The following is a 15,198-nucleotide window of genomic DNA, read 5'->3' as shown; positions in this document are numbered from 1 at the left end:
ACAAAATCGGTCGCAAAAAGTGGATGGAAAACATGAGTAGCTTGGTTCTAGACAAGCAAGGCCTCTGCGAAGCGCCTTGAATTGCACTGTAAACTCTTCATAAACATCCGCTGGGCGACTTTACATAACAGCGCTCCCACGCCTTTCGACCCGCTCTCCGACGGTCGCTTCCCCTGGCTTCGGGGTGCCCTCGAGGTCCGGTTACACAAGCTCGGGCCCTGGCCACCGCGCCCTGCGTGGCGCAAGACGTCGCGTGAGCTGCTCGCACCCGGTTCCTGCATCCACGGGATCCTTGAGGTCGCAGACCGCCCGGCTGCGAGCGATCGGTCACGTTCAGGCACCAAGCAGAGAGGGCAGCCTCCAAGCCGCGCACGTAGCACCGGGGTCCGGGCGGGGCAGGGCCAGGGAAGGCCCCGCCCCAGTCTCCGCCCCCTCCCCCGCTCCGCCAGGTGCGCGTGCGCCGCGGCCCCGCCCGCCACCCGGCCTGGCTCTCCGCCCACTCGGCGGCAAGCCCCAGCTTTTTAACGCTTTTCAGCGGCCTCGCACGCGCGCAGCTGCAGCCGCGGACTTCTCCTCGTCAGCCCGGCGGCGGGGCCATGGCGTGGCGGCGGCGGCCCGGGGCCGGCGTCGGGGCCCGCGGCGCGCTGGCGCTGCTAGCGCTGGCCCTATACGCGCCCGGGGCCAGGGGCCGGGCGCTCGAGTGGTACTCGGCCGTGGTGAGCACCGAGTACGTGGACCCGCACACGAACCGCACCGTGTGGAGCGTCTCGGAGAGCGGCCGCTTCGGCGACAGCTCGCCCAAGGAGGGCGCGCAGGGCCTGGTGGGCGTCCCGCGCGCTGCGGACCGCGACCCCGAGGGCTGCGCGCCCGACACTCGCTTCCTCGTGCCAGCGCCCGGCGGCCGGGGGGACGCGCCCTGGGTCGCCCTGGTGGCGCGCGGGGGCTGCACCTTCAAGGACAAGGTGCTGGTGGCGGCGCGGAGGAACGCCTCGGCCGTGGTCCTCTACAACGAGGAGGGCCACGGGAACCTCACCACGCCCATGTCCCACGCGGGTGAGCCGAGGCCGGGGGACGTGGGGAGGCGGCGGGGGGAACTCTGCAGCTTAGTCATGGCCGACGGCCCTCTGGTCCTCGGCCTTGATCCCCAGGGGCAAGCCGCGAAGGGGTTTGGGGGCGCGACTCGGATGGCTTCTGGCGGTCAGGAACTGGGAGGGAAGCTCTGGATGTGCGCGCCGTGACCCCCCGGGGCTCTCTGGGCAGGTAGGAAGGCCTCCAGACGAGATTAGATCTTCGCCTTGGGCCCTTCAGGTGTAGGGAGGCGCCCTCTGAAGGAGGGCAGTGGGGAGAACGAAAGAAATTAAAAGCCACCCAAAGAGGGTTATGGTGGAAAGTCTCGTGATTGCTAATCATGGGTCCCTTTCCATTCATCGTTTTTACAAAGTCAGGTGAGGTAGGAATCCAAGGTCTGGCAGTCCTTCACCCATGCTAAGTGGTGGTGGCTTGGTCGAACTCTGGTTTCTCCACTTTAATAAAACGTGCCTGAGTATTCTGAACTTTTGAGTCAGAAAATCTGGACTTAACTGAGTCAGAAAACCTGGATTTAAGTGCGGATATTGTTTTCTCGCTTCCTACATGCAAGGCTGTAATACTGGCTCAACTGCCAGTCAGCTTCCGTGAGTCTAGAGTTTAGATGAAATTTTTCAGGTTGTGTTCATTCAGGAAAAGGTCTTGCTCTTTGCCAGGCGACACTTCCCACACCTATTCCCCAGGGCAACAGGTTGCATCTTCAAGCACTGATGACAGTTTGAGAGTCTTATTTTGCAAGACGTCCTCCTCAGAACTGAAATCTGAATGTTACAGGACCTGTTCCCAGCAGAGTGAACATATTTCTGTTATGATTTCTAAGAGCGTGACTCATTCTGAATTTATTGTGATTAAAGTTTTTTTTAAAAGTTTCTGCTGCTGCAAGTCAGACATCCTTTTCCCTGTACTTCTGTTTTTCATTCTGCTTTGATTTCTTAAAGGCAAGTTCAAACTTAACATAATGAGGACGGAAAGGAACTTTGAATTTGGCCTGTTTTAGCTGTGATGGGAATAGAAATCAGTTGAGAGGTGAGAAAATGGAGACTGTTAGAACAACTCTTTTAAGAGGGTTGACTCTGAGGGCTCAAGGTGTGCTGAGAAGTGTGCAGAAACTATAGGGCAAGGGAGGGTTAGGGTGGACGGGGGTAGGGCATATTGAAATTGGCTGGGAGTGATGTGGTAGAGATCCAGGTTAGAGATGAGGTAACTGCAAGAGTCAGGTCTTGAAGAAGGCCGTGTCTAGGATATTTTGGAGGGGTTGACCTCAGACAGTAGAGGGGAAGTTCTCAGTTGCAACAGAAGGAAGTGGTTTTGGAAGAGGAAATAGAAGCGGGTGCTTATGTGGTGGATTGGGTGAGGCACCACCTTTGGTGCCGCTATTCCAGTGAGTATAAGTCTACCAAGTTGTCATTGTACCCAAGCCATGTTTCCGTAAAACTACCATGAAAAGCCCTGTCAGATTTCAGAGACCATTCCTGATACATCCTATCAATGGTGTTTTCCCAATTTTAGTAGATCTGTCTAGGAAAAGAGGTTAATGTGTCAGGATTCTCTGATTCTGGGTCCTTGTAGTCTCTTCTGAGTGTATAACATCTTCATTTGGACCTTTTCTTTTCAATGGCTGGCGCATCGGCTACAATTTTCTGAATCTGTTTACTGCATTTTTTGATAATGATGTTACATTTTTCCAGGCTAATAGCACTTGCTCTAACCATGGTTCAGCCACCTTGCTTGCTTTTATTATTTGACATAATTTAGCCAGGCCCCGAAAAACACCTCATTGATGTTTATTTTAAATCCTCATGAGTTTCTCTTCTATTATCAATGTCCATTCTAGTTGTTTTACTGTGAGAATCATTCTTTGTGAGAAAAAAGACAAAAGTAACAGCTTTAGCAATTTTTTTTTTAATGCGTGAAGGTACCCAGTGTGTAGGCACTGTGCTCAGTGCTCTCCATACAGCGGTTCACTTAACCTTCCGGACAGCGTTTTCATGTAGGTATTTTAACTCCATTTTATGGATGAGGAAACTGGTCCGTGGTAACAGGAGGGTCTATACAGAGCCAGTTCATTCTTTGTTGTGGGAGGGGCTGTCCTGTGCATTATAGGATGTTTAGCATCCCTGGCTTCTACCTACCAGATTCCAACAGTACTCCTCCAGTTGTGACAACCAGAAATGTCTCCAGATAATACCAAATGTCGGGGGGGGGGAGGGGGAGGGAAGTGATGATAGAATCCTCCAATGTTTTGAACCACTGACTTAAAGGGAGATTAATTTGGTAGCATTGTGACCAGTGGATTAAACAGAGGAAAGCCTACAGAGACTCTAGTCTGTTGGGCTGATCCAAATAGAAATAAAGTTGACCCTTGAACAACACAAGGCTTAGAGGCACCAACCCCCCATGCAGTGGAAAATCTGTGTATAACTTTTGACTCCCCCAGAACTTGCCACTAATAGCCTCCTGTTGACTGGGCATTTTACCAATAACATAAACAGTCAATTAACACATGTTTTGTATGTTACATGTCTTGCATACTGGATTCTTACAATAAAGTAAGCTAGAGGGAAGAAAATGTTATATTAAAATCATAAGAGAAAATACATTGATACTGTACTATATTGGAAGAAAAAGTTCTTGCATAAGTTAACCCACACGTTTCAAACCCATGTTGTTCAAGGGTCGACTGTATAAGGGCGAATACTGTAGTGGTGACTATAGGAATGGAAGGGAATGACCTTCACAGAACTTGGCCCAACTGGGAACAAGGGTACAACTGTATCATGACTTTTTGAGAATGGAATAGCATTAAGAATGGAATGGATGGAATTAAGTCAGAAGACAAACTGGCTTTGACATACTTGAACTTGAAATGGTATACAGAACCTTGAATGCAGCTCAAGTTAGGTTTCTTGGATTTTGTCAGAATGTGGCTGGAGGCAGTGAAAACCGCAGATACCAGTGGTTTCAATGTTCCTGTGTAGCACTGGGGTTCTGCAAAATAGGTAGAGGTGGGTGCTTGTAAAACTGAATCGTGATAGTCTTTTCCCAAGTCTCAGGGAGAATTTCTCCAGTTTTTAAGCCTATTGCTTGACTCTACTAAATCCAGTACAGGATACTTTGGGTATAAATCAGTGTTTTATCATGGTTCTAAAAATAAAATCATGACTTTAAGATAATCTATCAGAACAACTGTAAGGACTGTTAAACTAATTAATTCCCTGTTAATTAATCTTAGTTAATTCTCTTTACTTTAGCAGACAGAATAATGAGTAGCCACTTTGGGCTAAATATTGTGCTTACTAAGGCATAGAAATGCCTAAGACACATGCCTGCCTCCTCAAAGGAGTTTGTGACCTGGTGGGAGCGATAAACAACTTTCCAGACAATATGGTTTGGACCTTGATGGAATTATATGTACGGATACTTAGGAAGCATAAAGGAAGGACATCTAAAGCAGATACTGCAAGGGTGACTGGTAGTTAGTTTGACCAAGATGAGTAAAAATTGATACAAGTCAGCTTTGCGCAGTGGCAGTATCGAGCCAATGAGGTTTATCCGAGGCGGGATTATTGCTAATTGAAAGATTGATACAAGTCAAACCATTAAAACAAAAGTTTTTATAGAGTATTGGCCTTAGTGTGATTATTGTTCTTTAATAAATAGGATGATCCTTTAGCTGCAATTTTGGCATGGCCTTTTAAGGATAGATTCATTCATTCACTCTGTATACAGTTAACTTCATTCATTCTGTTAACAGCTGTTTACTGAGTGCCAAGTACTGGCAAGGCTTAGAGCTATGTTTGAAGAAGGGGCCAGAGTTGGGGTGGAGGGAGACGACAAAAATGTAAAAGTCCCTAGTGTTATAGAAGATGTGCATTTTGCATTTGCAGAGCATGGTAAATAGTTTTTTATGAATAATACATTTTTGATGATGTTTAATGCTATACTCAAATGATCCAAAAATATGGATTTGAATTATGTATTGTGCTGCTGTAGGAAGACAGAAGTGGCACCTCACAGGCGTGCTTAGAAGGTGGGATTAACTCAGATGGTTCCCAGAAAGATTGAGTTTTGAAAGAAACGTGGATGGAGAAGGTGTCTCTGGGTGTGTATGGTGTGTGGAGGGTGGGTTGGGCTATAGGACATTCTTGGTGGTGGGAACAACATTGTAAAAGGCTGAAGCCCTGAAATAAAGTAATGCCTTTAGGAACCCTGCAAAGAGCTGTATATGCAACAAATACAAAATATTTTTGAGCAAGTCGAATTATCCAAAACATAATTTAAATTTCCAAGAAAAGAATTACATTTGTTTTTGTGTCCTCCTGGCACTCCGTAGCCAACCATAAAAACATTTCTGTTTTGCATAATAGCTTCAAATTTTGGAGACATTTGCGTTCATATTGGGTGTACTGTTTCTATTAATATTCTCCTTATTGGGGCATTTCAGCTATACTACTTGAAGATAAGCCAATTTTTTCAGATAGATTCATGCATACAGAAACTCTTCTATGGGTCACCATTGCATGATACTTGGCTACAAAAACTAATAAATAAGAACAGGTAGTACTCATCTAGTGAGGAAGAGAAACCTATAAAGAAGTTCTAGTAGGTGTTTTATACACCTGCTAGAGCTGTATCTAAGAGGAACTGATGCATTGCAGGTGTAAAGGGGTGGGTGGTGCCAAGAAGCCTTGAGTTGAGCTTGTGCTGAATCTTGAAGATTTCACCAAGAATTTTCCAGGTTAGGGGGCAGAAGGTGGAGAGGGTATGGAAGTGATGAGAAAGAAAGAAAACCTGAAATTTAACAGGATTCTTTTGCTGGGACTCTAAAATGTATTTCTCGCTGCCTGAATTGGTTTTCTAGAGCAGAAATCTAATCCTCCACTTTAAATATTTCAGTAGTTCCCACCCCCTTCAAAAGAATGCTGAAATGTATATAGTTTCCTTTGGGAGGAGAGAAATGGTACACTAGACTCACATGTAACCGCTAGAATTTTGAACCTATTGACCAAGACAGATTTCTTAACTTTTTTGTTTTTGAGCAAGTGGTAAGCGGAACACAGACATTTGAAAGGAAACAGAAATATATGCAATTTTATTTCTGGCACAGAAGAGTTTCATATTTATGGACAGTATGGCTTGCTAAAGAGTACTATATTTGGTATTTATTATTTGATAAGTAGGTTTATGATCGTGTACTCTGTACACAGACATTGTGCTAAGTAAGACAAAAACTGCCTTCGAGTTTTCCTGTCTAATGGTGAGAGGTATAGATTCTTTGGGGGAGGGAGAGGGATTGCACAAGATGACCGTTTTTTACACAAGCATGACTGGTAGCAGTGTTAAGGCCTAGGGAAGAAAAATCCTAAGAACTTCCTCTCCTCTCCCAAGTCTTTGAGTGTCTGTGCATCCTATGAAGAAACTCAGCTGTTTAGTTGGGAAATAAGCTGTGATTTGCTCTCATGTGTCCCTAAGGCTCTCTAGGATTGTCCTGGAGAGGTGGCAGTGCATGAGGAGGGACGGGCAGAGCCAAATGAGGTGCCTGCGCCTGGTATCCCTTCCGGTCATGCACACAGTGACCCAAGCTAGTGCCATTTTTACTCAGCTGCCCTACCTCCAGTTCATCCCAAAAAATGTTCTAGAAAAACAAATCATGGTATAGAATGAGTCTTCATTCTGAGTTTTATTAATTTAAAGTAGTTCCCAGAAGCAGTCTTGCTGCTATAATTAGTATAGCAAATGGTTTAGCTGTCATCCTAGACACAGTATTTTTTTTTTTCCATGATTTCTTTTAAATCAGTGAACTGTTTTAGTTTCCTAGGTGAAAAATTTCAAGTTGATATTACAAGTGTTTTCAGTTCAGGGTGTCCCTCTGATAATCACTGTGTGTCAGTAGGCCCTTCCTTTGAAAATTTTGGTGTTCAAGAACCAACCAATTGAGATTAGAATCTCAATTCATCTTCCACCTCTCATTTATTCATTCATTTATTCAGCAAATATTTATGAGACACTTTCTGTGTGCCAGGTTCTATGGGAGGCCCTGGGGGTAAGGAGATAAGATACCTTCAAATGTACACCAGTCACCCCCCTTACCCATGGTGTCCGTTACCCATGGTCAGCCTTGGTCTGGACGTAGATGATCTTCCTTCTGACCTATGGTCAGAAGGTTAGTAGTAGCCTAACGTTCGGTCATAATGTCTACGTCATTCCCCTCACTTCATCTCCTCACATGGGCATTTTTTCATCTCACCATCATCACAAGAAGGGTGAATACAGTACAAAATATTTTAAGAGAGACCACATTCATATGACTTTTTTTTTTGCAGTATGTTGTTAACAATTGTCCTACTTTATTAGTAGTTAAGCTCTTACTGTGCCTAATTTATAAATTAAACTTTATCATAGGTATGTATAGGAAAAAAGCATAGTATATATAGCATTTGTTGCTCTCTGCGGTTTCAGGCATCCACTGGAGGTCTTGGGATGTATCCCTTGTGGTAAGGGGGACAACTATATTTTATTCACTAATCAAATTGGACCAGTCACCATCCCAAATATGTTTTTATGATGATTTCACAGCCTAGAAAGCCTCCCTTTGTTTACTTGATAAACTTTTCCTGTCCTTCAAGATGTAGCTCAAGTGTACTTCCAAGGGAAAGAGTTCTCTCCCACCTCAGACAAAATTATCACTTCATTTCTGCAGCTCTTTGTATTCCACTTTCTTAGTAAATAAGCAGTAGTCCAAAATAGAAAAATTCTCATTTTATAGCTGAAGAAATATTCTCAGAGAAGGTAGTTTCTCCAGACCCAGACAGTGATAACAGATCTGAACCCAGTCTGCATGATTCTGAAGCCTGGGTCCCCCACGAGGAGGAGGCAGGGCAGAGATACTGCGTGGGAGCTGGGCCTTCAGGCCCTAGAACTGGCTTTTCCAGGTGGTATATGACATTCACCAGCTCTCTTTAGATTTCTGAGCCCTCATCTGTAAAATGGTAATTTGGCCTCTCTGCTTCAAGGGAGACATAAATGTGAAAGTGCTCTAAAGTTGGTTTTCCCCGATTAACACAAATTTCATTATGTCAGTACCGGAAGTTTTATGTAGCTGTGACCATGGCATGGAAACAGATTTATTTTCTCTGTAAAACTTCTTAACTGAGACAGGCACGTGGGGTTCTTTAAACCGTTCTTCCTACTTTAGTGTGTGCTTGAAGTTCTCCGCAAAAGGAGGTTTATGAGAAAAGGCTTTCAGCTTATAAAGTGCCATGTAATTATAAGTGGTATAACTATCATAATAATTGTTTCTGTGCTTGTGTTTCTCAGCTTCTAGATGTTTGTTTTCCTGAAGGCAGGAAATGCCTTCCTCCTTGTAGTGTCTCCCCAGTGATGACATGGCAGACTGCGTGAGTGGGGAGACAAGTACATGTACGTTCTTGCTAAGTGACACTTTTGGCCCGGGTCAAAGGATCGGCCTCCAGGCGGGAGCCACCTTAGAAGGGTGCCCTTCTGGTGTTTCAGTAACTAAATCCTGATGGCAGGGGGCCACAGTGGATTTGCTACAGATTAAGTTTCTCTCTGCAGTAAAATTGTTAAAATGCGCAGTTTCGAAGTGATGCCAGAGAACATTCTTTATGTGTATTTTTATTTTTATTTTACGTATTTTTTTTAAGATGTTATTTATTTGAGAGAGAGCACAGAATGGGGAGCAGCAGGCAGAGGGAGAGGGAGCCTGACCTGGGGCTTAATCCCAGGACCCTGGATCATGACCTGAGCGGAAGGCAGACGCTTGATCTTGACTGAGCACCCAGGCACCCCTTTAAGTGTATTTTTAAAATTAGTTTTCAAATAGGTAATATGCACACGTTGTACAGAATTTTTATTGTGCCCAGCTCCTCTTCCCAGATGCAGTCAGGGTCCCTACTCTCTGGGTCTCCTTCCAGAGGCAGTCCAAATTAATGTGACATACAGATCTTGCATCCACATAGTTTGACATGTTGCTTTTTTCCCCTCCTGTCATCTTGAGTACTATTCATGCAAATGGAGTCGCCACCTCATACTGTAGTCCTATTGATGGACGTTTAGATCATGATAGCAACAATTTAAATATTTTATTTATTTATTTGAGAGAGAGAATGAGAGAGAGCATGAGAGGGGGGAGGGTCAGAGGGAGAAGCAGACTCCCCACCAAGCAGGGAGCCCGATGCAGGACTCGATCCCGGGACTCCAGGATCATGACCGGAGCCGAAGGCAGTCACCCAACCAACTGACCCACCCAGGCACTCTGTGATAGCAACAATTTAGAGAAAATTTGACAACAAATATCTTTACAGATAGCTCCTGTATACGTATGCAAGTGTATCTGTAATTCTTGGACATGGAATTGCTGGATCAAAGAGCTGTGCATTTAATTTAAGTCTTGGGAAAATAAATAAATGAAATTTTTTTGATAGCCATTGCCCTCCACACAAGATTGTAGTAATAAACTCCCCCTGCAGTGTGCAAGAGTGCAGATTTGTGCTCACTCTTGCCATTATGGAGGATCAAAACTATTTGATCTTTGCCAATCATATAGGTACAGATGATCCCCAACTTACTATGGTTTCACTTGCAATGTTTTGATTTTATGATGGCACAAAAGCAGTATGCATTCAGGGGAAGCCGTACTTCAAATTTTGAATTTGGATCTTTTCCAGGGCTAGCGATATGCCCTACAATATTCTCTCATGATGCTGCAGCCCCAGCTCCCAATCCGCTACATGATCACGAAGGTCAACAACCATTCTGTACCCAGACCACCATTTCGTTTTTTACTTTCAGTACTGTGTTCAGCAAATTACATGAGGTGGTCAGCACTTTCCTATAGGCACAGTGTTAGAGGATTTTGTCCGACCGTAGGCTATTATAAGTGTTCAGAGCACATTTAAGGTAGGCTAGGTTAAGCTGTGATGATGTTCAGTATTAAATGCATTTTCTACATAGGATATTTTCAACTTAGGATTTCAGGATGCAGTGCATCCTAAGATGAAGATCTTTTTAATGATTTCATTTGTACCATGACTTTTCATGTGTTTAAAGTCTATTTGTTGGGGAGTGACCGCAGAGGCATACAGGTTTTCTTTTTGGGGCGATGAAAATGTTAATTGAATTAGATTGTGATGATGGTCGCACAGCCTTTATGAATATACTAAAAACCAGTGAATTCTATACTTTAAAAGGGTGAATTTTATGGCATGTGAATTCTTATCTTACTAAAGCTGATAGGTAAAAAAATTTTTTGTCTTTTTGCAAACTGACTTCATTTCCTTTGTTTTTCTGTTGCTCTTTCTCTTACAGGAAATTGTTTTCTGTCTTTGTTATGTTACATGTATTTTCTCCCATTAGCTCTTTGCTCTTTTTTAGCTCTCTGGAAATTTTTCATTTTTATATTTCGTCTCTTTTATATATTTAAATCTTTGATTTACTTGGAACTTTTTTTTTTTAATTTTATTTTATAATGTTATGTTAGTCGTCATACAGTATATCATTAGTTTTTGATGTAGTGATCTGTGATTCATTGTCTTCGTGTAACACCCAGTGCTCCATGCAGTACGTGCTCTCCTTAATACCCATCACCAGACTAACCCATCTCCCTACCCCCTTCCCCTCTAAAACCCTCAGTTTGTTTCTCGGAGTCCATAGTCTCCTCATGCTTCGTCTCCCTCTCCGATTTCCCCCCGTTCATTTTTCCCTTCCTTCTCCTAATGTCCTCCATGCTATTCCTTACGTTCCACAAATAAGTGAAACCATATGATAATTGACTTTCTCTGCTTGACTTATTTCACTTAGCATAATCCCCTCCAGTGCCATCCATGTTGATGTAAAAGTTGGGTATTCATTACTTGGAACTTATTTTGCCATAAATTGTGAGAAAGGGATACAGCTTTTTTATTTTCCCTCAGATAATACCCAATTATTCCCATACTATTTTTTTAAAATAATCTATTTTACCCCAGTGATTTAAGATTACAGTTTTATGATATACTAAGTTCTGTTTTGTATTTGGGTCTAATTTCTGGACTTTTGATTGTACCCCTTTATTCTGGTTGTCTTCCTTTGCTACTACCACACTGTTGTAATTACTGTAATTGTAAATGTTAGTTCAGGTTTTACTTTTAAAAAGTTTTCCTGATGATTTGTGATTATTTTTCCCCTAATGAACTTCAGAAACAGCATTTTTAAGGTTTTAAGAATCCTATTTTTTATGGTTATTACATTAATTTATGGATAGATTTATAGAAACTGATTATTTTACCCCTTCTCTCTCTCTCTTTTTTTTTTTTTTTTTTTGTATTATGTCTGTTCATGCCTTTGGACCAATGTTAAATAATAGTGATCATAGTAGAAATTCTCAGATTGCCTCCCTGTGATTAATAGGCATGCTTTAGGCATTATGTATTTTTTTTTTTAAGATTTTATTTATTTGAGAGAGAGAGAGCACGAGAGGGAGGAGGGCCAGAGGGAGAAGCAGACTCTGCACTGAGCAGGGAGCCTGATGTAGGGCTCTATCCCGGGACCCCAGGATCATGACCTGAGCTGAAGGCAGATGCTTAACCGACTGAGCCACCCAGGCGCCACTAGGCATTGTGTATTAAAATTCATAAGTGAAATTTGTCTGTATGGTTCTCTTGGTTTATTCCCATGTTTGGCTTTATTATCTAGAAATAATTTTTTAAACTTCTTTTTTAACTTTTTTAATCTGCTGTGGAACAATTTCAGTACCATCAGTTACTTCAAGTTTTGGTGGTAGAATTCACCCGTGGAATTGAATGGGGCTCTAACCTTTGGGGGGGTAGTTATTAGAGACTTATTCTACTTCTGATGTAGTCAGTCTATTTTCTCTTTGGGGACTAATTTTGGTAACTTAAGTTTTCCTTGAAAATTAAACATTTTTTGGTTAAGTTTTTGGATGTTACATATGGACAAGCTGTAGTACTCTTATATTTTTCTCTTACCTTTCTCTGTATCTCATTTTGCGTTCTTCATATGGACTTTTTTTGTTCTTCCCTACAGGAACAGGAAATATAGTGGTCATTATGGTTAGCTACCCAAAAGGAAGAGAAATTTTGGATCTGGTGCAGAAAGGCATTGCAGTCAAAATGACCATAGGGGTTGGCACCCGCCATGTACAGGAGTTTATCAGTGGTCAGTCTGTGGTATTTGTGGCCATCGCCTTCATCACCATGATGATTATCTCATTAGCCTGGCTGATATTTTACTATATACAGCGTTTCCTATATACTGGCTCACAGTTTGGAAGTCAGGTAATTATGGGTAATTCTTTTTAACTTTGCTTTTTAAAAGGTAATTCATAAATATTTCTCATATATATTCCCTGAAGTTATATTAGAGTTTTGTGGGGGTTTTTTGGACCATATTCTTAATTTCATTTTCATTCGTACTATTTAATTAATGTAACTTTTTAAAAATAATTTTTTAATTAGAATACATTAAATTTTCTGTTCTGTGGAAATTAAATACCTTTAAATGATGTCACTTTTTGCATGTTTTGCTCCTGTGAATACCCTCTTTCCCTCTTTCAGACATAAAGGAATGATAAATAGGCCTGAGGTAGAGTGGATCTGGTTCTGTGTTTAAAACAAGGAGAAGAGAACCCTGGGCCTGAAGGCGAGGAGCAGAGTGGGAGGGGCTTCCTGGCTTCTGTGGTGGGGCGACTTTCAAAGCCATTTATCTGCAGAGAGGTAGTGTCTCTGTCACAGCAAAGAGGAGGACACTCAGAGAGCCAGAGAGTTCCACAGACAGGCCTTTGAACTTCCAAATTACCCTGTTGTCTTGAAAAGCCGCTCTTTCTGGCTTTGTAGGTGGTAGTCATTTCTGGTCATCCTGCACCTGCTGACTAGACGAAAACCTCTTTCATTTTAGGGACGGGCATTAGTAGATGAATCAGTGGGACCCCTCCTCCCCCATCCTCAGCTTCCTGCTCTCTTGCCAATATTTAAACATAAGAATTGGTTTCTTCTTCAGGCATGGAATTGAAAATATTCTTGATCAAACAGCTCTTAAGTTATATGTGGCTATTTTATACATTAAGATGTAAATGGTAATTTTTGTTGTTATTTTCATTGTAGTCATTTAACTTTTTTAAGTGAAATTTTTTTCTGTAAGTTTATGTGAATTTTTTAAAATAGTGACTTAAAATTTTTAGTGATAATATTTTTCCTACCTAAGAGCCATAGGAAAGAAGCTAAGAAAATCATTGGCCAGCTTCCACTTCATACTGTAAAGCATGGAGAAAAGGTAACATTTTCATGGGTTTTTTGTTTCTTTTAGACTAAAGTACATATCTGTTTATATGTCTAACTAAAACTTTCCAGTCTGTTAAACTCACATTGAACATGTGGAGTTTTGACTAGTTTGAGTTAGTACTAACTTGTATACGTGTGTTCATTTTAGAGAAGGGTTGGCAGAAATATTCAGTTGTACATGTGAAGAGCCTCTAAAACCTGTGCCACCAAATAAGGTAGCCATTGGTTGTATATAGTTATTTTACTTTTTTTTTTTTAATAAAGATTTTATTTATTTGACAGAGAGAGATAGCGAGAGAAGGAACACAAGCAGGGGGAGAGGGAGAAGCAGGCTTCCTGCCAAGCAGGGAGCCCGATGCGGGGCTCGATCCCAGGACCCTGGGATCACGACCTGAGCCGAAGGCAGATGCTTAACGACTGAGCCACCCAGGCGCCCCTAGTTATTTTACTTTAAATGGATGAAATTGAACTTAAAAATTCAGTTCCTGAGTCACACTAGCTACATTCCAAATACTCAAATGGCCCTATTGGCTGGTTGCTACTATACTGGACGGGACTGACATGTCTATCACGTAAGAAAGTTCTACCTGTTGGTCAGACCCAGATGACTCTAAGGAAGGTAAAGAACTTCCAAGTTCCCTTAGACCATAGACCTTTGATACTTTAAACCATTTCTGTTAAATCTGAGTCTATAGGCTATGTGTTCATTCTCTCTGATTCCCTTAAATACAGGGAGGAAAAAACTGGGATTTGTAGAGAAGGGAAGAAAATGTACTTAAACTACTTTTTTAAAAAAAGAAACATTCTGACATGGCCAACCTGGGACATAAAAGGTCAAAATCAAACCAGGTTTTAAAGCATTTTGGGAATGGGACAGATCCTAAATCCAGAACCTCCGATTCTTGGAGGACCGATTCTTTAAGAGGAAAACAGTTGCCAATGCAGTAGTAGTACTTTTTTTTAATGGTCTTCTGTGTCTTTAGATGCTGATAAGTGTGTTGACTTGTAGGTATAGGTTGGTTCTGTTGTTTTGATTTTCATTTCATCTCACCAAATTGTTGAGACTTCATCTATGCTACCCTCCACTCCTTCAAAAAAGAGAAAGAATAACTGCATTTATTTTATGTATCCCTTCTTTTGACCAACTCTAAAGCAGAAATAATACTCATTAAATTATAGACCTTTGAGTTTTTTTTAAACTTTGTATTCTGATATTAATGGTTTATTTTAGTATATTTAATATGAAGATACTCTTGGACTTACATTGCTGGCTTCCATTCTTTCCCTAATGCCTTATACAGAAGTAACAGCTGAATTTTAATAGTTTGTGCAGTGTACTGGTTTCTTTCCATGCAAATGTACTGAACAGAAAGAGTAAAAGAAAACAAGCAAACAAAAAAAAGCTTCTCATGTCCTGGCTTGAGATTAGCACTTGATGTACAGATCACAGAGGGTCTTTGGGGAGAGAGTCTCTAGTGAATGCCTGTGATAAACTCTACATGCATTGCACATGGCCAGTCACTTGATAAGCATGTAGTTTTATGTTCCCCTTAGAATATGTCTTCTGCTCCACAGCAGGAAATCTCGGTCTATAAATAGGAGCAGAGACACTGGGTGTTATGCACAAAGAATGAATCATGGAACACTACATCAAAAACTAATGATGTAATGCATGGTAATTAACATAACAATAAAAAATTTAAAAAAATAAATATGAGCAGAGATTTATATGTATAATATACTGAATTGAGTCTTTGAGAACCTAAGTAAATTGATAGTATCCTCTTCCTGTACAGAGCATTTGGGGTTTTTGGGA

At 41.8% G+C, this 15,198-nt stretch overlaps 1 protein-coding gene and 1 pseudogene across 3 annotated transcripts in view; both read left to right on the top strand.

Moving 5' to 3' along the window:
• The first annotated feature begins 497 nt into the window (after positions 1–497).
• Positions 498–15,198, top strand: part of RNF149 (ring finger protein 149) — a 38,905-nt gene continuing 24,204 nt past the window's right edge. For all 3 annotated transcript variants that reach the window (XM_064572639.1, XM_045885200.3, XM_045885201.3), the window contains exons 1-3: positions 498–1,053; positions 12,130–12,380; positions 13,306–13,374. In XM_064572639.1, the coding sequence (XP_064428709.1) occupies positions 597–1,053; positions 12,130–12,380; positions 13,306–13,374 (777 nt within the window). In that variant the 5' untranslated portion in view covers positions 498–596. The remainder of the gene's footprint in view (positions 1,054–12,129; positions 12,381–13,305; positions 13,375–15,198) is intronic.
• Positions 4,600–4,730, top strand: LOC123852270 (U4 spliceosomal RNA; annotated as a pseudogene).

The sequence above is a fragment of the Mirounga angustirostris genome, unplaced genomic scaffold (assembly GCF_029215605.1).
Source record: "Mirounga angustirostris isolate CCGP_5_RB_7025 unplaced genomic scaffold, mMirAng1.0.hap1 SCAF_10, whole genome shotgun sequence".
NCBI lineage: Eukaryota > Metazoa > Chordata > Mammalia > Carnivora > Phocidae > Mirounga > Mirounga angustirostris.
Note: the sequence above shows the minus strand (reverse complement) of the source record. Positions and strands in the feature narration are given on the sequence as shown.